Source organism: Gymnogyps californianus, chromosome 16 (assembly GCF_018139145.2).
Source record: "Gymnogyps californianus isolate 813 chromosome 16, ASM1813914v2, whole genome shotgun sequence".
Lineage (NCBI taxonomy): Eukaryota > Metazoa > Chordata > Aves > Accipitriformes > Cathartidae > Gymnogyps > Gymnogyps californianus.
In genome coordinates, this window is record NC_059486.1 from 2,378,448 (window position 1) to 2,403,945 (window position 25,498).

Below are 25,498 nucleotides of genomic sequence, written 5' to 3' on the forward strand. Positions count from 1 at the left end.
TTTGAGTCTGCATTCTGCTAATTTAATTTGATACCTGGAAGACACAACCAGCAGCTGTTCTCTAGAGACCCTCATCATTTCCCTCTTTTAGACCAAACAGTTTTAATCCTTGAATGCCTTTTGTTGTATGGAATATGTACTTTTTGACTACCCCTGTAATGTTTCTGTTTTCTCTACTTTTTGATGTGGCGAAACAGGAACCACAGTGAGCGATGAAGGTGCAGAGCTACACGTGAATCGTGATGGCCTAACAATTTCTGTGTCACCTTCTGTTTCTTTCATAAGAATTTGTAACACTCGATTATGTTTTGCCAACCTGTTTTTGCAGTGGACTCTAGGAGGCTACTGTTTCTCTTTCAGTATGTCAGCGTGTGCTCATTTTCCTTCCTTCTGCTGTGTTTTATTTTAGTCTTTTACTTCAGTATTTAACCTTGAAATTCTGTGATGGTTGGGATGCATATCAGCAATTTGGACCCTTTTATCAGATTACTCTTTCTTTTATGCTTGCCACTCAAAACTTCTTTGTTGGTAGCTTCTGCATCTGCCAGAACTGCTGAAATTTGAGCATTAATATTGGAGTCCTTTTATATTTTCCACTGGGAAAGATGGTACTTAGTTGCCACCTCAAATTCCTTTTGAGACTAGTCTGGCTTTTGTTTCTTTGAAACAATCTGTTAATCTTCCTGGCTGCCTCCTTTCCCACATAGCCAGAATCATACTGACATCTAGGAGAGAGAGGAAAAAATACCTCATTTGTGTCGGTACTGTTTACTTTTTAGACATAACAGCTCATGCTATTAGTTTGTGGCTTTTAATAATGGTATATGTGGACTCTGTTATTTTAGAAGTATCTTGAGTTTTCTGGTCCTTGATACTATGATATAGTATCTCAAATGTCCCCAGGTAGAGAAGTCCATCAGGAAGATATCTGATAATAGGATTTTGGTTACAGCTAAATCCTTCACTGAGACTTGGCAAAGATAAAAGATGACATACAAATGCCCTGACACTGTTGCTTGTCACAAACAGCTCTGAAGTAGTAGCATTTAGATAATCTGTTCCAGGGGGCATGAAGGAAGAAGGCAGCATGGTATGGAGTGAAGAGATTTATCCAGCAGAAAGCTGTTTCAGGTGCATGTGCTGCATGCAGTGGTGTGCTCAGTTTCTTGCTGGTTTTAAGAGCAAATGAACAACGACGACAACAAAAAAGTAATTTTTTTCATCCTTCATTTGTAAAAGATTGTTGGTGGCTGTCCTGTATCCTTTTTTTCCCAGCCACTTGACTCTGTGCTTATACAGGGAAAGGATTAAAGTCAAACATGTCATTCTGCTGTTGATTGGTTGCATGTTAAGAAGAATGATGCTCAACTCAGCTGATCATTCAGCTCTTTGAAGCACTAAGCATGGCACGGTTTTTCTGTTGGCCATGTGAGGCTCATTTCAGAATTAGGTTGGCTTTTTTTTTTAATGTGTTGGTTTTTTCCATTCTTGAATTCAGAGTATGAAAAAATTTAAAGAACTTTGTTTATGCAGTTATTGCAGTGCTTGTCTGCCGGTTGCTTGGCCTAACAGAAATGTCGTGTTGGAAGCTGAGCCACGGCTCATTCAGTGCACGGTAAGGCCTCTCTTCACTGCCATATGGTTTCTCCCTTTTTAAGGGGCAGAAGGGATAAGCCCTGAGGGAAGGGAACACAAACCATTCCCCGCTTTTTTTAAATGGATAGGATAAAGAGGGGAATGTTAATATGTAGTTTAGTAAATGATCTGATTTCAGGAGACTACACAGGGTTGAGATGGTTGGTTTGTTTTGGTTTTTTTAAACGAAGAGAATTATAGACCCAGGAGTAAAAGATGGGAGAATATCTGTGTACAGGTGCTTGCTGGTGCTTCAGTCTTACTGTAGAAAGTTGTGCTATCCAAATAGGAATCTTTCTCAGAGTGTAGAAATAATATATAGCTATGAAGAAAACTTTTTTTAGTTAAGCAATCTCCTCTGTTCCTTGATGTGTTTCTTGCTTCTGTTCTTTCAATTCACTTGACAGGGACTTAGGCAGATGTTACTAAATATTTTGTTTCAGTGGGCGTGGGGGACAAGAGTTCTTGTCAGCGTGTGTGTTTGCCTCCTCCATAAGCACGCGTTGTTACAGGGTATTTTCCAGTCGTCCTGTCTTTGTCCTTTTGTCCTTCCTTCGTAGTGAGGTGTATCAAGACGAGGTGAATTTTATCTCGTATTTAAATGGCTTGAGTAGAGTGTGAAATGATATTTTGTTGCTGTGTGAGGATGATGTAGTGAAATGAAACACTGTAACCAAAACAGATGGTGCTAATCTTGAATCTGTCTGCAAGATCTTATAGCATTTAATTAAAATGGTGGTGTAATTCCCATGACACCTTTAACTACAGTTTAAATCCTTGGACTATGAACTAAGGGCTTTCTTATGCAGATTTTTACTCATGTGAGTAGTCCTTAGTATGAGTCTCTAGTGGCTTCAGAATAGCTACTTATTTGAATGAAGCTCTCTAAGATGAGACTCTAATAAAACTGGCAAATATATATGGCATTTACATTTTTTATGTTCCAATTTGAAGCATAAATTGTAGATAAAGATACTTAGCAACTACAGTATCCTACATAGAAGCAAACAAAAATCTAGGTTAGAGAAATTGTTTAGATTATGCCTAACTTCAGAGGCTGGTAAATACAGCGTTTTAAGGTACCCTGGACAACTTAACATTTTCCCCTTGGTTAGAAGGGCATGTGATGAAAGCTTTTTCATTTTTATATTCCTTTTGGTTAACTGAAACTTGTTTGTAGACGTACCTGACTTCAGTGATGAGGTGTGTTTTGGTTTGGTTTTTTACATTACTTCCTTCTTTTCTTAAGAGAATTAGAGACACTTATGTTTGCACTGTGCGGACCTGAATTTGTCTGGGTAGCACCTTTTGGACAGGCAATTGGGAAGTATTTTTATACCTGGTTTTTGTTTTGTTTCAGGTAGGAGGATTGAGAAAGATAAAATGACCTGACCAATGCCATGTTGAAAGTCTTTGAGAGAGTCAGGGTTGGAGCTGAGGGCCTGTGTGATGGATATCTAGTTCTTATGCTCATAAGACCCTTCAAATCTTTTCTGTAGATATTTGCCTGCTTTTCAAGTATATCCTTCCTATTTTGGAAGTACTGGGGTGCTGATTTTCTACACTCTGGAGCCTGAATCTGCCTTAGCTTTTCTCACCTTTCTGTACTACATGAAGCAGGAAAAATAACATGTGATTATATAATTTTGGCCATTGTTTTTCATGTAGAGAAGTACAATAATACAGAAAGAACTCTGCCTTACATTTGGTGTGGCCAAATACAAGAATTTCTCAAACTTCTGATGCTCTGCCTTTTTCTGGTTCTGCTGTGTCTGTATTCTTGTATAATCTCTCCAAGGGAGCTTTGTGTATTAAAATGGGTGTAATTACTCAAGTCTTCTGGAGAAGTTAATTTAGAATTGGTCTGTCCATTTCCCATACAACATATATAGTTCAAAAAGCATTTGGTGGAGATGAGGAAAAAAAAGAGGAGGCGGAAGATGTGTTTTGTTTGTGTTCCATCTGCGAGGACTGCAGAAGAAGAAAATAGTCATAGTGGCTACACAGCACTAATTATATCTTCAGGGTTGCTGGTAGCACGCCAGAATCAAGTTGTGCAGTGTGAAATGTTACTGGGGAATTGTGATTTTTAGCAGCCTAAACTCTGCCAATCTGGAGCGCTGTGAGATCAGCAGAAGACCCTTCCTGCCTGTCTATTATTCTGATTTAAGCCTGAGGGGTGAAAAAGAATCAGAGCTTAGGTTTTATCTCTGCTAGGAATTTATGGTTCTGGATGCTGTCCTGGATTTAAAATGGCTCCAGCCCTCAGCTGTTGCAGATAGATGCGAAGGTGTCTGTATTTAGGGCAGCAGACTAATGGTTGTAAAAGAAAGTGCTAATTTGCTTTCTCTGTCTCTTCTGCTTGCTTGTGTGTATAGGGGTTATCAGAGGTTTGAATACTCTTAGTTCATTTCTTTTGAAGCCATTTCACTCTGCAGAGTGTAACGGTTAAGACAGTGACCTAGGAGGAAGGAAACCTGTGTTTGCGCTCCTTTTCAAAGAACTGTATATGACATTCTTTCTATGGCCATGTTTCTGAATGAAAGCGTTGGCATGGCTGTGTTTTCTTAATGCCTGTTTCTTGGGTATGTTTTGGATGCCTACATGGAATTTTGGGTTCGAACGCACTGTTCTATCCTGATAGCTGCTTTTGGTTACGTCAGAAACAGATCTTTTTTGTGTCTTGGGAATTTTACTGTAAGAAGTTGAATGTTGGTGAAGATTTTGTATATTACTGTTAGACGTTGAGATCTGATTTCTCTGTTTCCTTACAGGTTTGGCCCAGTGCATTTAGAACGGGCGTCTTACAAACACTTTGTTCTGTGTCCAATTGCAGCTAACTGAATTTAGAAAAAAATAATTTTGAAAAAGCCCCTCTTATCTGGGAAGTTGAACCCTTCACAGCACAGTCCTCCAAAACATATGTTCCTTTATAAACCAAAGCAAAACTCTCTTGCATAATGCATGATTTACTAACAATATTGGTTAATAGTAAGTATTTCTAAGTTCCTTTTTTGTCAGGCTTTTTAGTGTTAAGAACATTGTAGCAACCATAATAAGCCAAGACTATGCATATGGGAAAAGATGCAAGAAACACAGCAGATTACATCACCTAGCAAGACTTTTGCTTTGTTCTGCATTCATTTCTAAACAGTTGTGAGTAAAACAGCATGTTCACAGTTTTGTCCTCCGGCTGGCAATCTTGGTTGCTATCTCAGTGAGTGCTTCAGGCTGCTTTAAAACCAGCAGCCTTGCTAAAAGGAGCAGCTCTGCCCTCCCTGACCTGCTTTGCAGTCCTCTGTCTTACTGGTACAAGCATCTCTGTGGCTAGTTAATGAATCAGGTATGGGGACTGTTCTGACTAGAGGTAAAAACAGTTTAATATAATACTTCCAATTTTTAGTCAGTTCACCTCAGTATGAACCTATGCAAACAGCAGCGCTGCCATAAAGCGGAAGTGGTGGTAAAGTCAGAAGCAGATGACTGATGCAGGGAAGGCAGGCCAGTCCAGGACTGCTTTTGGCACCGGTGCTTGCTTGTGTTGGTTTAAGGTATATATTAACAACAGTCTCTGTGTGCAGTTTAATGTTCTGTTTTATCTGATTGGAGCTGTCACTGAAAGGGGAGATCCCACTCCGCTGCTGCTCTCAGCTGTGCGTTCTCACTCCTGCTCTTCTGTCTGCTTTAGTGATTATGTGGCTGCAGGGTAAGCTGTCAGTGTGCTGATCTGATAAACATTTTTCTTTCTTTTTGTTTCTCATCTTTAAATTGGTGAACTGATTCCATTCGCCCAGTGATTGCATGATCACTGGATCTAATGTCAGACTGGGAGACGGAAATGCATGGCTGGGGATGAGGAAGAGGCTGCCATTTTGGTAGCAGCCTGTGTTCACTGCTGATTAAGCATAAATGAAACAGTGTTTTTCACTTTGACCAGGAAATGATGTGAGAGATGTCGTTTTATGCTGCTACTAAGTCCAAAACCCCCAGTACTTGTCTCTTCCTTTTCTTGGGAGTCACTTTCTGTGTGGGTGGTCACTAGTGATCCTGGTTAGCTCTAGTAGTTAGTCATTCCTCACAGTCTATAGAATTAGACACTCCAGAAGTTTGTTAGTGTAGAATTAAATTGGATGCAGCTCTGCTGGTTTCTGTACGCTTTTCTGGACCGTATTTAATCTGTAATACGGATGGAATGTTACGAGTTGATACCTCTGAGCTACCAGAAAGCTGCAAGAGCTTGTCTGCTGTTTCAAACAGTTATTGCTGTGTTGATCAAGTGAGTGGTGCTGTTGAGTAACCTTTTTTGTTCGGCTGGGTTTTTTGGTTTTGGTTTTTGTTATCCTCCTATTCCATGTTTTTTGTGATGTACAACACGTTTGTAGTGGATTATGACATACAAACATTTAATGTTTTTTTTCCTAGGTTGCCTGTGCTGGCACTAATCTTTGGTGTTTTGTGATTCATAGTCCTATTCATTATACTATTTCAGAAACTCTGCACGTTCTTTTTCCAAGCTATAGATAGAGATCCATGTAGAACAGATGTAGATGTTTTGGAGAAGCATGTGTAAGTACTTTCTCTTAGAGTATTATGTAATGTGTTAGGTATTCCAGTGCTGCACAGCACCCTACTGGGAAAAAATAATTTTTGCCCTTCCCTTTTGCCGCCTCCTCCTGTGCTCCCATGCCCTCTTTTGTGCCAGGAACATGGCATATATGCTGTGCATCTTGGCCAGTCTTGACTATCTTTTCTGATTTGCTTTTCCATAGTTCCCCAACACTTTGAATGGATGATCAGCATTTCTGTCTGAGTGCAAAAGCAGTAGAGCTGGCTGTAGAAAGTCTTCAGCAGGGATAATCCAGTGCTGTCTGCGATTTCACCGCCATTGGTGTCCTGCTGACATGATACAGGATGGTAGCGTCGCCTCCGCAATGTGGAGCTGAAGATGACTGGTGGTTTAGGGGCACGCAAAAAATAAAAACAATTTCACTGCTGTTCAATGTTTTGTCAGATTTTTCCTCTTCCCAGTAGAGGTCAGCTACTGTATTGTGTGCCTGGTGAGGCCTCTGCAGAGGAAAATTAAATAGGCAATCTGGGTAATTCAGTGTTTGGGGAAATAGTCCTTGAGGCATAGTCACAGGAACTTTAGTCATGGGTCAGAACCCTGCTGTGCTAGGCAATGTACAGGCAGAATGAAGTGAAACTGTTTTAGAGGATATGTTTATAAGATCAAAGAAATACAAGTATTTTTTTGCTTGTGTTGTTGGTATGATGAACGTCACCTTCAGCTCCTCAGCAGTTAACCAGCTAGCTCTTGGACAAGTAACATCCTACTTCCAGTTATTGTGGTGAAGGAAAGTAAATTTTAGAGTTTAAACTTCTAAATGAACTAAGTTTGTGGACTTGAAAAGGGAGATCCTTTTGTACGTGACATGTAGTATGGGTTTTGGAGGAGCAATGTAGGCCAGTAGGTTAAATGTCCTTGTGCAGATGATGAAAATGGGAGGAATACGTGATTTGCAAGTCTTTTGTTTTCTTTAGGAGTAAAAATTCACCCTTTTTCTTGTTGATATTTTCTATATGTACTGTCCAGAGAAAGGAAAGGAATGTTTACTGTTTAAATACAGCTTAATTTATTACTGGTGGCAGGGCGGGCGTTCCTACAGCTAGTGTTGCCACTGCTGTGTCTTTCCCCTTCTCCCTGGCAATGACTTTTCTTGTTAAAGGTGTAGATGCTGTATTTGAGTTTTTGCAGCTCGTTGATGTAGACCAGCTGGCTTTTCCTGTAGGACCACTTTAGAGCTGAGCACGCTGGCTATTTCTGAGCAGCAAAGTGAAGGTGTGAATAGTGTAAATGAAGGTAATAACAGCAGTGAGAATGTGGTAACATGGGTTAGAAACTAGAATACAAGCCTACTGTGAACACAGAGTGTATATATACCACTTTTTTATTTGATAATGATGCTCATGCTAGCTAGACTAAAAGTCACACGAGTGTTCCCCCTTGTGTCCTGCGCAGACTCCCAGAGCCAGTGGAGAGTGGAGAGAAAGGAGAACGCAGCAACAGTCATAGGGACAAACTGAGAGTGGAGGAAAAGCGGAAGGGGAAACCAAGCAGCAGGCTGGGGAGGGGAGAGGAAGAGTGCGATGGGCAGGGTAATAGAAGTAGATGAAAAGGTAGCAATCTGGACACTTCAGAGACGGGAGGAACTGAATGTGATAACTGTGAATATCTGCTATTAAAAGTGAAAAAAAAAATTAGAACCATTGCTCTGCTGACCTGGTTCTAGCTGCCAACTCTTTCATGGTTTGATTACTTTGTCAGCTTCTTCCCTGGCAATTGTTTATTCACACTGCTATGCAGTGGGACACCTACACTCCTTCAGATTTTTACCCTGTGTAGAGGGAAAATCCTTCCCAAAAGTCTGGGTAGCCATTTTCCTGTTCTTTTTATTCTTCCTTGATGGTTAGTAAGAGAATTTGGTCTGGTCGAGAGACAGTAAATGGCAACTTTCCTTATTCTCTTTTTGTTCATTTGAGCAAAATAAAAAGCATGTGTGGTAAACCTGTAACATCACAATATGAAACTGTATTTCACCATTTTCAGTAAGTCACTTGTTTTCTTACGTCCTGTAGTACTTCCTGTTTGTGACTTTCAAGTGGTCAGTTTTTGGGCTGACACTGAACTCACGTGGCCACCGAGCAGCATGTAGGGAATGGGCCTTATTCCCTCTCCCTGTTTCTTTGTTTGTTTTTTTCCTTCTAATTTGTAAGATTACAATAAGATAACAAAAAGGTTAGAAATGAATGAATCTGCTGGAAATGAGTCAAGTTGTGGTGAAAAACCTAAATGCGGGGGTAAGTCAGGTTTATTCAGTACTGTTTCTAAGATTTCCCACACACCCCCCCTTCCTTGAGGGGGAACAGAGGAAAATATGGGAATAGGAGGAGTTTTTAACTTTGGCTGCTTAGAGCTAACTTCTAGGAATTAAACAGTGAAAATGAAACAAACCAGCACTATGAATATAACTAAATTTTAAAATCGTGATTTAATGGCTCTTTTTTTTTTTCCCCCCCATAGGCTGAACTCACAGGCATCAAATGGCGTAGGTACAATTTTGAAGGGCATGGGGACTGTGGCCCTATCATTTCAGCCCCAGCGCAGGATGATCCAATTCTGCTCAGCTTCATCCGCTGCTTGCAGGCCAATTTGCTTTGTGTGTGGCGCCGTGACGTCAAACCGGATTGTAAGGAACTATGGATATTCTGGTGGGGAGATGAACCAAATCTTGTAGATGTGATACATCGCGAGCTGCACAGTAAGTTATTCTCTTTCTTTGTTTCTTGATTTATTTATATTTTTTCCAGTGAAAAAGGAACTCTGTCGTTAAAGGCTTTAACTTACTACCATATGGGATTTTGTCACAATTTATGTATTAAGACCTAAAGGGGAAAAAAAAGCTTGTAAATTTGACTTTTCTGCTGCAAGCGATCTGCAGATAAAATGCAAAATAAAACTTTAAAGAACTTAGGACACCTATAGCCAACATCATTACTTAGATTTTTGTGACATCTTAAATGTGCTGTAAAGTTAGAATAAATTCTAGTTCAAAGAAAATAAACTCAGGCATAAGGTAATAGTTGATGGAATAAAACACCTATACTACAGAGTCAGGTAAACTCCAATGCACCACAGGTAAATCTGCAAGGTCAGAACTTGCCGTGTTGGTCATGCTAAAGGATTTGAACGTGAATGGAGGCAAGTGGCAACAAAGTGAATGTGATAAAGGGAAGGTAGGACAAAGGTGACAATGATCAGTTTACGTGATTGTGAGTTTTGTGCAACCTGATTGTCCTCAGTGTCTCCAGAATGTGTAGCCTTAAAATTAGAGAACAAAACTAACTTTATCTGTTGTGATCCATTTTGGCTATGACTATCATATGTATTTATATATATATTAATTGAAAAGCAATTAATATATAGTTGCAATTATGTATTGTTGCTATGAGTACACCTAGTTTGCCTGAAAACTTTAACTTTTAAAAGGTATTTTATTAGACTGCATGAATACTTGTCTCTTGTTTTACCTCTCATGTCTTGGATGAAAACAATGAAAGTTCACTAATCCTGGAATAATAATAGTAATTTAAAAAAAAAACCCAAACCAATAATAAGGATCAGTTCCTTGGTTTTTGCAATAAATTTTCATCCTGGTAGCCTTTAGACCTTCTGCATACTTGGCAATAAAATTTGTATGCCAGTTCAAATATATAGAATGCTGTATTTGTCAAGTGTGCTGTAGTTGTCCTTTATCTCCCCACCTCTGCCCCACACTGTTTTGGTCCTGGGTTATGGTATGTTCACTTTCTTATTTGTTACCCTGTTCTAACCACCTATCTTCAGACCATGACAAACTTCATACTTTCATGAATACCAGATTGTTTCTTTGGTAATATAGCCTGTGAAATCACAGATCTGAAACACTGTGTATCTTTAGGCGTATTTCGTACAGGTAGCTATGTGTTCATGTATAATTAAAGAGATGGCTCGGAAGTGCTGCACCAAGCCATTCCACATTAATTTTTTATGAGGCACCTGTTTTGAATGAAGGCATGGGTAATATTTCTACTTACCCAGCAAAGCTTTAATAATATATGCTTTTCTCTTTGTGAAATATAGTTTATTTAGTATTTCAAATGTAGTATATGGGACTTAAGTCTCTTTTTATTTGAAGGGAGCTGCAGGTGATAGCTTCTGTTTCTAATTGTTGTAAATTGATGTAGCTTGTTTATATCTAACATCTTGGTTACAACAATATAATGCTACTTCCAGTGATAATGGTATGGTGAAGCATTTAAATGTATGAATAGCTGAACCTGCTCAGATATAGTATGGGACAGAGTATAGCAAATAGAGAATAGCATCACTTTGCTATTCTCTGTGCACACATTTTTTTCCTGGTCCAAAATTTTATGGAGCATCCAGGCTGGAGCCTTCAGCACAATAATTTTTTAAGTAAAATTAAATCTGAAAATTGTCTGCAGGAGCACTGGTTTTTTAAGTGTCAACAGCAGCAGTATCACACTGATGATAAACAATGTGGGTGTAGTGTGTTTCACAACACTGCAGCCAGCTGTCCTGAAAAGATGTGTCTGCCCTGGTACAATAGCACTGTCATTGAGTGATCCTTATTTGCAGTGCTCTCTCACAGTAAAGTAAAAATGTCTGAAAGAGAAAGATTGTACAGAGGGATGTGAAGAGATGCAAAGTTGAGTTTGGAGATGGAGAAAGTAGGACTATGCATAACTCACTTAGGGGAATGAAGTACATGGTAATTGAAAGAAGAAGAAATATGCTCCTGCTAACTGTCAGGACCCTACAGGAATTTGGGAAGTAATCTCCTTTTCTTCTCCCTTCCACTGCAGGTTTTGGAATTCTCTGTAATGTGTGTAAATCATATAATGATAGGTTTACTTGTTCTATATTAAAAGCACATTGAAACGCTTGTAGTGACTTATCAGATAATAGTTTAAAGTGAGGTAATTGTAAAAGTATTATAAGTTTTACTGCTGATAGAGCTGTCTTGCTCTCTTCAGTAGTTTTTTAGAGTTCAAACATCAGTATTGACAAAATATTGAACATCAAATTCTGCCAGAATGAGGCATTTATGTACATGGATTCCTTGAAATATGACGAAGGACACTGTATTCAATGTTTCATGCAGCAGCAAGGCAGAAGAAACAAGGTTATTTTGCTTTTTATTGATAACCAGACCATAGTACTGAAATATTTGATCGTTGAAATTAGTTTCCTGAGTTTACATGCTCTTGAAAATATAAAGGACTTTGCATGTGGGCATACAAACAGAAAATAAGTAAGTTACTGAAGCATAGTAATTTACTTGCCTGTCAGCTGAGCCACCATAGCATGCTGTTTGTTTTTGGTATAACCTAGTCGTGAAATAAGCTGCATGGGCTTAAAGTCTTGTTCATACGGGTTGGATTGTCACTGTGGCCAGTCACTTATAGTTCAATGACCAGAGCTTTGTTTTTGTGTTTGTGCTCATACGTTTAGGAGCACAAGTCCCAGAAATCTGACACTGCAAATCCAAGTGGAAGACTAGAGTCTATCCGAAACATTTTCAGCTTTACAAATCCTGTCTTTTGAGATGTATGAACTTTAGGAAATAATGGCTGTTAATAAGATCATGAATTCTTACCAAGTGTGAAGTTCTTCACAATGTTTTGGATTTCTCTTTTCCTGCCTAGGACTTGTGCTTTAAAAGTGAAATTTTCATTAGGGTAATAGAGACATAAATTTAAGTTTTTCTTTTATTCATTCAAGTCTAAATTAGAACTATTGATTTTCCTGAATAAGAGTCACTCAAATAATATTGTATGACATTTAGTACTTTCGTTAAACAAATGAGAAGTCCAAACTGAGACTTTTCTTTCAGAAACACTTTTTAAAGTTTTGCATATGAACTGTGTGGGTTGCCTTATCTTTATAACATTCAAGATTGTTGTTTCCAAAATCATCTATCTGCCTTTAGTAAAAGAATTTCAAATAGTCATAGGGAAAGCAACTTAGTAGTTATAAACAACTGTTCTTAGTACCTCCTGTTTATGTAGTAGCTTTCCAAAACTGTGTAGATAATTAAATGCTGTCATGGGAGATTAAGTAAAAACAATTATTTGCAGAACAGCTATAGATCAGTTAAGCAGTTAGATTAGCTAGACAGCTGTGAATTTCATAGGTGTGTCTCTTGCACTCCTACATTTCTTTTTCCTACCAGCCTTAGCTGTTGTGTTCTGTTTTTTATTATGATTGGATTTCAAAGTTGAAGAAAGATGAAAGATCTTTATTCTGCCCCAAGTGAAAAAAGCTAATTGGTATGGGGTCACTGAGTGGGAGAAAAAAATTGAGTGATTTTACAAGTTTGAAAAAGTTGGGAGTGTTTTAGTTTGTGGAAGTTTTTTCTCAAGGATAAATGCTATTTAATGATACTACTGCCTGAAGAGGTTTGACAAGTGTTGCAGCTGCTGTACCTTTTCCCATAAAAATATTTTTTTGTAAATTCTGCAGAAGAAATGGAATGGAGAGGAGGTAGTATCTTACTGTTGGCAGGTTTTTTGACAGGAAAGTTGTAGATTTGCAAGTTGCAGTGATCTCATTTGCATTTGGTGACCAAATACCATCTGGAGCACCATAGAAAATTTATACTTGACTGTTGGGGTTTTTTCTTTTCTCCCACCTCCCACCTTGTACCCTATCCATTCCACGTAGATTATCAGCAGGTGATATCTGTTCCTTAGTTGCCACCTTTGCTTTTGCAAAGAATACTCATGTCTGACATTTTAAACAACCTTTTTGTCTGACAGTTTTGTCTATGAACTTGTATCTGCATATTGAGTTTATGGATATATTCAGTTTTGTCTGTTGCATCTGCGGTACAGAATACTTGAATTATCAGGAATAATGCAGGGATTATGATGTGCACTGCTACTGAGAACGTAGTTTGGGTGATTGTAAACATGAGCCTGGAGGTGGACTCTGGAAGGCTGTCAGAATGTTAGACAGTATCTTGAAAATGAATAAGATTCTGGGCGTTTGATAGAAGGATGCAGTTTTGTTTAAAGAACTATCAACTTAATAGCTTATTTGCCTGAAATCACTGATTCTGGTAGGTATTTGGGATTGCCATCACATGCGTTCCTCTGTGAAGCTATGAAGAGAAGACGAGTGAATATGAGGAACTTAAGGCATCAGTGAGAAACCCCAGACACCCATCTGTACTCTCCAGCCGTTATTGTTGGCCTAAGCAATGCATGGCACAGAAGTGAAAACCCTGTATTGTGACAGGTGCTCCATCGTATAGTTTCAAAATAGAAGCTTAACAGTACAAAGCTCCTTGAGAGAAAATAAATACAATTTTAGTATTTTGCTACTCTTGGGACAGTCATCCTTGAAGTGTTGGTAAAGTTACAGTTAACTCTTTAGTCGCTCTCACTTAAAATTCACTTAAAGACATTTTCCCCTCAAATAGATCAGATTGACAGTTCTTTCTGTGCAACTTTTTTGTTGCAGGGAGAAGGGCATGTGAAGGGAAGGTGGTATATGTAATGTTGCTATTTTACTGTGGGCTGAATTCTTTTGAGCCAAACCCTTTGGTTTTTATGCATTGGCTGGTATATGGCACTTGATCCACTAATTGCTGGAGGTGCTTCCCCCCAAAAGATACTAATAACCTTTGTACTATATTGGATGTAGAATGTTAGGATTTTGATGGAAACTCCTATGAAGAATAGATTATCTTGAATTAATTAGGTAAATCTTTCCTGAAATATTATCGTTCATGATATTCACAGCTTGGTAAGTTTAAAAATGTAGTTAAAACTTGATCTGTGACAGGAAAAACACGGAGGTTCAGTTCATTCCTGTTTATGAATTCTTGGCATATTGGGCTGACGCAGTCGTAATCCCCGTGTGCTGATAAATGTTGAGAGGAAAAAATGTTAGCTGTAGGAAGGACTTTTTGTAAGGCATCCACGGTAGACCATATAGTTGTGGCCCAGACTTAATTTCTGCTATTGTTTCTCCAACTGCAAATTGCTAATGGGCAGTTTTTCACCTACAGGAAAACAGAGCATGCCAGCTATGTTTTCAAGGATGTTTCCTGAGAAGAATAACTTGCCAGAGCTCAATCTAGGTATTTTTATTACAGCTAGGTAGGGTTCTTGATGCTCACTTATTAACTTCCAGATTTCGAAGTTTATTTTATCAGTTAAGTCTTCTAAATTAAGAAAATGTTAAACCTATAATTGTTAAGCACATGATGGTTTTTCAGTATTTATTAGGGATTTTTGAAAAATAATGGAAAACTTGAATTTTGGGGGGAAAAAAAAGGAATTTTTGTTGTTGTTGTTCTGCTAATGTAAAAGAGCGTAAAGGAGTGAAAAGTCTCCTTTACTTTCCGTTCCACTTTAAAATAGTCTATTTAAGGTTCTTTCAAGGTACTGTGTTTGATTTACTGTAGTTGTAAGGAATTGGGAGCTCTTCTGGGAGATACGAAATATGTTCTTAGCTAGTGTGTAGCGAGATATGTTAATTATTGAATGAGAAGATGTTCCTGTCTGTTGAAACATATTTTAAGTGTGTGAAGCAATGCGTAAAATCAAGAATAAGCACCCCTTCCTGTGAAATGGGTATACAAATTAATAGTATTGCTTTTAATGAAAGTGCTCTTAAATCTTTCATTCTATTATAAGATCATGAAAGTGGGAAAGAAGGGAGTGATTTGCTGCTGAAATTGCATTATGGCTAGCTTTGATACTTTCTTGAAATGACCAAAGGGTTATCTCCTTGTTTCCTGCTTTGATAGGCTTAGTTGAAGGGTGTACAAGCATGGAATGTGTATTACAACAATTTGTTTTATGTGCTTTAGATAACTACGTAAAACCCATAACTATTGTCATGCTCGGTATTATTTAGAATGAGACCAGCTAATACATGGAAAAGCAGTTTACGAACAAGGACTAAAAGGAATCTCACAGGAGCTGAAATGGAAGTATTTTTGAAGGCTTTCAATTTAAAAAGAAGCTACGAATATCAAGCAGCTGAGTACCACTTATTAATAATTTGAAGTGAAATCTGAAAATGGTTAATTGCCGGTTCTTGAGTTAAGAGTGGAATTGGCAAGTAGGTTCATATGACAGAAGACTTTATTGGAATATTAAGTTACTGAAAAGTCTGTTTCTGGGTTGATTACTTGCAATGAGATAAGTCATTTGCATTTTCTTAATTGCCTAGCATAGATTATTTCCAAAGACATGAAAACAAAGTTAAACTTTTACATTCTTTTGGAAAGAAGATAGGATTTAAAAGTGAATTCATACTTTCTCAGCTGGCAGAATTGTTCTGTGACCCTTATATTTGACACCGTTAATTGGTGTCCGGTGATTGCCAGTTGAAGTTTAGCTTAGACAAAATAAACTTTTTCTTTTAAGGAGGCATATTAAATGAGGTTATTATGCCATCATTTGGGATTAAGGAATTGCTTCATGGGAAAATGCCAACTCCTTTTATACACATGAAGTTGACAAGAGCCTTATTGTGTCTGGGCAAGATGTCTTCATTTTATTTTGTTTTCTTTTTAAAATAAATATTCTTCCCACCACCCCAACTTCTTCTCCCTTTCTACTTTAAAAATGGTTTATAGACAGCAAGGGTATGATTTGTTTAAAGGAAGAAAAAAAAATCAAACTTGAGCCTCCCATTTAGAAGTCAGATTGCGCTTACCTTTTCCTTAATTCTTCTTTTCTACAGTGGTTTTTCTCTCAACATTAACAGTGAATCTCAGTGTTCAGAGTAGTATCAAATGAATACATATGGCATTCATGAATTCATTATCAATTCTAGTCAACGATGTACCATTCTAACATATCGCATTTTTTCCCTTTTTACAGTCTGCAATAGCTAAGTCTAAAAGGTAACAAAAAAAATATGAAATCTACCTAAGGATCATATGTAAGAGAGCCTAACGCCTCTTTTTTTTTTTTTTTTTTTTTTTTTTCCCTCCCAAAAATTAACATTTTAAATCTTTTCTTATTTGGGAATTTGGAGATTTTACTGTTAATTGAAACAAATTAGCTTCTGAAAATAGTTTGAAGGAAAGACAGTGATGGAAGGTAAAGCCAAGCAATTCTCTACTGAATACCATACTTTTTCCTTTTAATCTTCCTGCTTTCAAAATATAAGCTTAGTTCAATTGAAATAGTTGAAATGTTGACTAATTAGTCTTTTAAGTTTTATTGGCCACACAATAGTTATTGTTTTTCTGTTGTGTTTTTGTGGAAAAATGAATTGGCATTCATTGTGAAACATTAGTAGCTGCATTCTGTAGTGACTGTTTAATGATTCTTTTGCAGAACTATTTCGGTAAGACTAGAGTTCCTAGCAAACCATATACATTTAAGGACGGAATAGAATTGGTGCTACAGAAGTGGTAGTGCACAGAAAGTGCTGGAAATCTGAAACAAGTTTATAATAGCTCGAATCCTTTTCAAATAAAAGCTAGAGTGAGGTATTACTAATGAATTGGAGAGAACTATTGTATAAAATGTGCTTGGAATTAACTAGAGTGAGACCAAACTGAAGTCCAACTTTTGAATGTAAATAAAATTGATGTGTTACCACAGGCAACTCAGTGAACCACGTAATTAGGTTTATTCCATGAAAAATGAGACATTATTCTGCAGCAAAGCAGTATGCAAAGGATTTATATTCTAGTTGTATGAAAATTAAACAATCATTAAAAGATTGTATTTTTAAACGTGCTGCTTGAGGGGGGGAAAATGAAAAAAATCCAATCAGTAGAATTTATTTTTCAGCAATGTGTTGGGCAATATCATCCACAGTAGTTGATGTTTTTTTGCTTCAGGGAATCTTTTTTTCCAGTGAAATGAACTCACTTAGCTGTGTGAAGTAAATCTAAGTTAGCTTGAAGTGAAATCTGCATTAATAGAGCTCATTACTGATGTTTGTATTTTCATGTAGTGAGTAATCCTAAGAACACAGGGTAAGCTCTACTGGTAAATTTCATCGTTAAAAATAGATAAAATGCCACCTTCAAAAAATAATAATAAAAAAAATTTTGCATACAATTGCATTTTGGTAATGCCATTTTTAGAATAATTAATGAACTTCTAGCGACAAACATGCTACTGAATTGCACATAGAAAACATAGAAACATGACTCTTCTGAAGTTAACCTGTAGTTTCTCTTTAGAGAGGTATGTTTTCCATTACATAAGTTACTTTCTTTATTTTAATGTTCCTATTAAAGGTTGTAAATCTTGATACAAAGTTCTTATACCCCAGTTCTGAGACTAGTTTCATTTTAAGCGGACTTAATTATACATGTGCACTTACTTATCCAAGGATTTGACAGTAATCTGTATAACAAGTACATTGGATACCTAGAAACATGTATGTATGGCAATTTTAAGATTTGATATATGGTTCAGTGTGTCAGTGATCAGCCATGAAATTTGAGAAGCAATGTGGTACACTGAGAATGAAGGTTTTGAAACGTGAAGTCTGTTTCCTGATGTTTATTTGAAACTACAGGGCATGCTGAAGTTGTAATATGGCATTTCCAAAACAGCATGTCATAAATATGCAAACAAAAAAATATTCTTGCATGGAATTAAGGGGAGGAGCAAGTGCAAAGCAATTGAGCTGTAGTACAGAGAATAGCTTAAGAATGAGGTTGAATTCTTACCTTTGCTCTTTGCCCACGGGAATTGTGGGTTTCAATAGAAAAAGAAAAGGGTGGAGTTTTGCTGTTAGTTAAATATTAGTTCTTTGTTTAAAAAAACCAAACTGTGTGTTGCAGTCATTCATATAATGACAATTAGAATTTGAACTTCCAGTGAAACAGTGTCAAATTGATTTTTCAATAATTAACATTTAAGTAGTTTGAAGGAAAAGTATACGCTAGAGGAAAGGCACACTACTGAAATGCTTTTGCATTCTTGTTGATCTAAATCACACTTCAAATTTTTTCACTTTCAGCTGAGCAGTGTAAGCATAAATTGTAACAAAGCTACCTGTGCTCAGTTTGTCTGATATCAGAAAATTGACTATTGTGTTCCTATTGTGTTCCTTTTAGTCATACAAATGCACTTCAATTGTCTCTGTATTCTCTTAGTTCAGGTACAGGCTGGTGTGAGACAAGTCACTGTTTCAGCTTCCATTACAGCTGATGACAAGGTTTGGAGCATCACAGCGCTCGGCTCCCTTAGTTTGCTTCTGCCTCTTACCATCCATAATTTTGACTCGGAACGAGACCACTGCTACTTCTGTGATCTAGCACAGTTAAACTCGGGTGTTTCTCTTAGTGGCCCGTTGCTACAGTTTGAAGTACCTGCCTCTGCATGAAAAAGCTGTGGCCTGAAAATAGCCATTCTTGCTAAAAGACCTTTACAATCCTTATTTCTGTTTTCTACTGGTACAGTATTTGCCAGTCTTTTCACAAAATCGTGGGGCATTTTTTGCTTTGGAATAGTGAGCCAAAGGTGTCAAACTGAAATGTTACAAATTTGTATAATAAATTGATGGGTGGATAGTAACAAATAACCAGGCAAAATTAGCACCTCAAATTTCTGGAGAAATTTAAGTGTGAAGCTCCTATATTAAGGAGTGTATATTGATAAACTTGGTCTCAATAGGAATTATAGAAGGTGGCAAGTATGGCAGTTTCTAAGCAGAACTCCAGGAAATAAATATCTCTTCTTCAAGAAAACATTTTTTTTTATAGCTCAACTTTTTCCATGACATTCTAGTTACTCTGTCTTTTCTGAAACATAAGTTATACCTTTTTTACAGCCAAGGGAAACTTCAAATCATAGGTGATGAAAGTATCATTGTACAGTGGTTTTTTTGCTTGAATGGCTTTAAGGATTTCATATTACAAAGAATACAAAAAGTATTCTTTAATGCTCTCTAAAGAGATGAGAAATATGAAAATTATTGTTATGTCTACAGGGGGAACAGGAGGGCTTATAGTCTGAGGTGTTTATGGTTCTGGAGAGTTGGTTAACCAATTGGGGCATGGCAGTTAAACCTCTTGGCCCCTTCCGAGTTCAATAAAATTTATTCTATGCAATATTTTGCAACATATGTCAACAAAACTTACTGAAATCTGTTCTCTAAGGCAAATGAGGGGGAATTGTGTGTGTTTTGTCTCCCCTGTATTTTTTTTCCTCTCCTGTATGAAAAGGATGCTGATAATATCATGGTAATAAGCAGTGTGATTATAAAGCACGTATGGCTTCTGTATTTGATTGATGTTTTCTGCTCTGGTTAAGCAATGGATATGATGTTGGACTGTGTTGGGTTGGGATAGAATGATGAAAGGCTTAACTGAAAATCCTGCTGAATGTGCCTGGGAATTCTGCCACTTTAAAAGGCTGCTTATCAAGAGGAATATGTGTTTCTGACAGAAGTTTTATAGGTTTGCTTTAAGGTGCAATTGGCTTATTGAAAGATAACATTTTATTTTTATTTTGTACTAGTGTTATATTTTGAATAACTTAAAAATAACTTAAGGATTCTGTTACTATCCTTAGCAGCCCTCAATTGATAGTCCAATTCTGATTTTCTTTAAAAAGCGAAGTAAGATTTTCATTGCTGCAACATAATAAGAGCAATTATGAAAACAAGATTTTTTTTTTTTCATTGTTGCAAAAGAAATAGATGCAGCTAATGCAACACCTGGATAGTAAAGGTGGTTCTTCTTTCCTTGTTTGTTTCAGTAATAAGCAGAAAGAATATATATGCCACAACTTTTTAACTGCTCCTGTGGATAGTTACCTCCTTTTCATGGTAAAAATCACTTCAGAACGAAAAAAAAAAAAGGAAGAGACTGGTACACTTCTGCCTCCTGGGAGAAGGAAGTGTAGTTCAATTTTAAGCCTGACCAGCCATTTAAACCTTTGTGCCATTTCACCTTTGTGCTATGTATTGCATTGAACGTCACTGTAAGCTTCATGTGGGGAACCGTATCTCTTTATGTAGACTGCAGTATATTGAAGTATTATGTTGTGTACGCAGAAACTATATATTTTGGGGGTGAATTGTTACAATTCAGCAATGTGAAAAAGGATTGAGATAAGTGAAATGCTGGGCTATTTAATAGGACACACTAAAAATGTGAAGTGGTATCCTGAAGTGATGTCAACATTGTTGCTGCTTCTTTTCTGCTGGCTTGTTGGTGCTTCCAGCTTAAGTAAAGTCCTCTGATCCTCTTAGAGTCAGAGCTAGAGTTTATACCCAGAGGAGTTTTACAGTCCAAATGGAGGAGTTCCCACTCTTCTGTTCCCGTTCCCATTCTCTGGGAAATAATTTATTCAGGAGCTAATAAGCAGCCGAGGTAAAGCTGAGAGTAATAAACAGCAATGTGTTTCAGAGATCTCTCTAGAGAGACTTTTTGTACCTGGAGAAGCTATCCATGGAAACATATAACTTCTAGACAGATATTCACTGTCCCAGATGTATGTAGAATTATTGCTCAGTCGTCCCCCCTCCGCCTTTTTCCTAAACTGAACCAGATTGTAGTAAGCATTATTTTTTTTATTAATATTTCTTTTGCTGTAAACCACAGTTAAGGCATGGAAAGTGGGAAGAAACATGTTGTGCCTGCGAGACTGTTACTGCTTAGTTTCAAAAGATATACACTATGGTACTCGAATTCCTAACGCCTCCCTTTTTGGTATATGGGTTCCTGCTTGGCCTTGTCCTGAAAGTTTCTCAGTAAGCCCACAAAATGTGTATAATTGGTGAGCAAACGTTACCCATAAGCACTCTTCATTCTTTACTTGCATGTCCTGTCCTAGACAGCTGTCTAAACTTCATGCCACAGAGAGATGCTCAGCTTTTAGTATGGCTGATCCTGTGTTTTAGCAGCTTCTCAAATTAAAGTGCTCAGATTATTATGTGTTATCAATCTAACCAAAAGATCATAATGCTTATAGATACATTAAATATATATGTATTAAAAAACCCCATTACTGTCTTTGAGGAACTAACTTTTGAATTGAATGGGAATCTACATGAGTTCAGTTTTCAGTTCTCTCTGTGGTTTTACAATTATTTTACAATTTTATTTATTTATTCATTCCCCAGTAGTAAAATTACCAGCAAACCTTTGTTATATATCCTCTAGGAAAGATGTTTGTTTGCTTTTTCCTTCCCTCTTCAGTAACTGAGTACAGTTTACATTTTGTCTGTTAGCATAACGCACTGAATAGGAGTTAAAAATAATTTTCTGAACTCAAAACTGACCAAAATACAAAATCTGTAGGAGGGCCATGGTAGATATATTAAAAGAAAAAAACAACCCAAATTACCACTTGCTATCTCTGTAGGCCTCCTGCTTATGCTCCCCTGTCCTCCCGAAATATCGGAAGAAGCAACTGACTTTTTAGTGTTTTCATCTCAATTTAGTTGCTTAGTTTAATTGACATGTAATCACTTCACTGAAAAAGTAGAGACCTTGGGTTACTCGTACGTTGGAAAATCTATGGTAGCTATTCATTATTAAAGATACCATTTTATATAGCTGAATGGTATATACAAGAAACATGATGCTGATTTAGCTGGAATAACAGAGGGATGTGGAAGGAGCTGCACACTGATAAGGCTGCATGATTCATTATTATGTTAGCTCAGAATCTTTCATTGCTCAAACTGCTGAGCTCTGTAGTTTTGTACAGTCATTTGTCTTTGTTTTAATGGGATTAAGTAATTATGTGTGCATTTTCTTTCATCTAACTAGCCTGATAAAAGCATGCAAAACTGAATAGCCTATAAATTGTCAGCTTTTCTGTTCTAGAAAAAGTGCTTTGATTGCACTGCAGTTTTTAAGTCTTAGTGCGTATATTTAGATGACCTACTGAGGTGAGTAAGACTATAGAAGTAGTTTATGTAACTAATGGGCTGAGGGTCTCCCCTTGGGAATGTGGCTAGGGGAAAGCTGATCTCAGCCTACAGTACAGAAATGTTAAGAGAACAATCCACAGCATTTTAAAGCAGAAATAACAGATATGTAACTTCAGGCAGTGTCATAAGTGACTCTTCAGCTGTTCTCCCAAACAGTGGGATAACTCTTCACTGGAACTAATCATATTTGGTATTGACATTTATACTTTGGCTATATCAGTAGCAGTTTCAAATACAAATTTTGCTGCTGCTTTGCAAAATCTCTGCTTTTGTCCTGCAACTGTTAAGACTTTCACTAGTTTTGTTAGCTTGATATCCATCTGATTTTTCAAGTATTAACTGCTAGTCATGTATCATGTCATATGAAAAGGGGAGCATTTGTGTTTAATGAAATCGTCAGGTGTTTGGTATGTGATGTCATCAACCCACTTAATTCTTTTTATAACTTTATACTTTCTGTATGGCATGTTTATACATTCAGTTTTATCTTTACTATTAATTCAATTTAAGTCTTGGTTTGAGAGTTTATGTTATCAGTTTAATGAAGTGGTTGTGTTTGCTTGCTGCTTCTTGTGTATTTTAAATACTAGTCTGGGGAAATATAGGTTTCAATGTATTCAAAGTGATAACTAGTAGTAGCTATGCAGTAGTCCTCTGTTAATTAATTTTTGAGTGATCTGCATATAAGAAGCTATAGTTTTTCATTCCTCTTCTGGCTTGAAGTTGTGTTGTCAGCAGACCCATTTCTTCTTTTCTGGAGTTTGCATATTACACTTGACAACACAGTTTCTGAATTTCGTAGAATTGTGACTACTTAATCCCAGGTAGCCATTTAAATTAACCTGTTATGATGAATAATGAATGACTGTATCCTAAAAATGATTTTTCTTGTTATCTGTACAATTTGTCAAAAGGCTTTCTGTCATTGTATCAGCACTGCACATATTAAGCAGTAACTTGTAGGACCCATGGCAGAAATGGACAACTTTCCCAACCACCTGTCTTTTGAGATCTATGGAGGAAAATAAACCAGTTCAGGCCACTTTGTTTGCTTGTTTGCCTGTTTTACAAATGGAATTTTGTATCCTGGTTTCCTAATGGGATGGATAAATTCTACCTGAATGTTGAGTCTTTCATATCCTTATACTAGCTCTCATCTGGCTATTTACAGTGCTTTGTAAACTCTCCAGTAGATTGCTGTAAGACTAGACGATACTAGTGGCTACTCTTGCTTCGGGTTTTTTAGCTGCCGAGCTGATTGTAACCAGGAACTCAAAGGTACCTTAGCCAAGCCAAGGTGCCTGCTTTTGTATTTAACATTTCCCCCCTGGCCACCCAGTGTAAGTTTCCTCAGCACTTTAACTTGTGAAGTTATCCAGGATGTGTATCCAGGATGTGAGACTGAGGAGGGAGTTCTGGTCCATGATTGCTTTTATGTGCTATGATAAACAAGTAGGCAATGCAAGTGATAAATGAAAGTTAAGGCAGGCTTGCTTGCTTGCTTATCACTTCACTTTGTCTTTCTCTGTTCTGGTAGCAGGGGCGAATTGGGAAAGGAGAGGTGTTGTGGAATTGTTTAAAAATAGCAGACATCCAGTATCCTTTTTTGTTGCTCACACTGTTCCCAGCTAAGTCGTCATGTGAATACTCATATGATTAAGAAAGTTGGATGATGACACAAAGACCTCTACAAAGTAATGCTTAAGGAAGATATCCTGCTGTGTGCATCTGATGCCACATCTGGGATGAGATTGTAAAAACAAAACAAAAAAACTCCCAAACCCCAAAAAACCAACCCTGAAATCCCATGAACTGTAACTTTTTAAAAGCCTTTGAATATATAGAGCTTGAAGGAAATTGAAGGAGTTAAGATATTTTGTATAAATATATTAGAAAAGAATACAGAGTGCATTCAGAGTACAAAGACTCAAGTTTTATTTGCCATGGCTGTTGTCAGTATGTAGCAAAACACTTAGAAGTATTGTCTTAGTCTGTCACTGTAACATGTTGAGCATTTGCAGTTGTAAATCCCTGTCGTATGTCAGAAATACAAAATTTTGCAACCAAATAAAAAGATACAGAAACTTTGGATTCACAAAACTTCATGCCATCTACCATAACCTGGGTTGTAGCTTCTGTTCAGTGTTGCAGCTGGCCAATGTATAAAGGGAGTTTTCAAAAATGTATGTACTGTGAAAATGTAGCTGTGTTTATGTAATGATAGTTTATTTAATGGAAGCTTTGCAAAGAATTTGACAGCCCTGTGCAGTGTCTGAGTTAAGAGGGTGAGACACAGAAGAAGTGCTTACACAGTCACCTTAAGCAGAAATTTTTGTGAAAGTAGATTAAGTTTTTTCAGAGGTGATACCTGTGTTAGTAAGTAATTCAGTGAAACAGAGCAGTTCAGTAGATCAAAGCAGTTGGGTTGAAGGTCCTGTAGTCCACACTATATGAAATTCGGGGGTTTGTTTCAGCTGGACCAGAAGCCCTCACCATGCATGGCTTTGAGTTAGTTTAAACAATAAACCTTCAGTTCAGACCCTTTTGTCCTCTTTTGGGGTTGGGGTGTATTTCAGCATGTGTGTGGAACAAAGATCCTAGCTTCGTTGCTGCCAAAAGGAGTCTGTTTTGCATATACCAGAACTGGCGGAGTGATAAGATAATAGGTGATCAGAGTTGCCCAGTATTTATGCTTCTTAAATACTGCTGGGATAATTTGGTTTGTTGTTTGTCTACAGTGGGTGTATTGCATGGATGGCATCAGTTCCTGGTGCCTTTTTCCATCAAGAGATGCCATTTGTTGTGACAACATGTATTTGTGTTGCATACATTGGTTTGAGCATGTAAGAGATTTGCTGCATCTTGGACTTCGTGTGCAAGTAAAGAAAGTCTGTTCAACATGTGTACAATAAAGCTGACGAACCCAGGATGCATTGAATTGATTGTGTATGTGTTACTCTGCTGGTCTGCTGCAGGGTTGGCTTGTGGTGGTCATTTATGTAGACTGCCAAATGTCTGGAAATCACACACAAATATTGAAAATCCTCATGTTTCAAGCACAGTTTCTAGGTTAGGAAGAGAGAACACAGCCACTGAAGGTGTGTAGATTGTTATTGTGGATGTGTGTTTCCTTTGTGATGCCATGCATGCTTTTCTGCTCTAAACGTCAGTATTGTGCTTGTATGTGAGGGATTACCTGTGTTCCTGGCCCTTTCATTAAACTGTAAGATCAATTACCCTTCTCATTTAAAATTACTAAATATTTTAACATTTCATCAGTATTTATTAAATATTTAAAAAATGGGCATCAATACTGAATTAAAATGTAAAGGGGCTTTTGGATGTTATCCGGTCAGTTGA

At 37.3% G+C, this 25,498-nt stretch overlaps 1 protein-coding gene across 1 annotated transcript in view; it reads left to right on the plus strand.

The window, feature by feature from the left end:
- The window catches only part of MED13L (mediator complex subunit 13L), a 202,739-nt gene that overhangs the window by 10,972 nt on the left and 166,269 nt on the right, over window positions 1-25,498 (plus strand). The window contains exon 2 of the mRNA XM_050907030.1: window positions 8,717-8,954. Coding sequence (XP_050762987.1) covers window positions 8,717-8,954 — 238 coding nt within the window. The remainder of the gene's footprint in view (window positions 1-8,716; window positions 8,955-25,498) is intronic.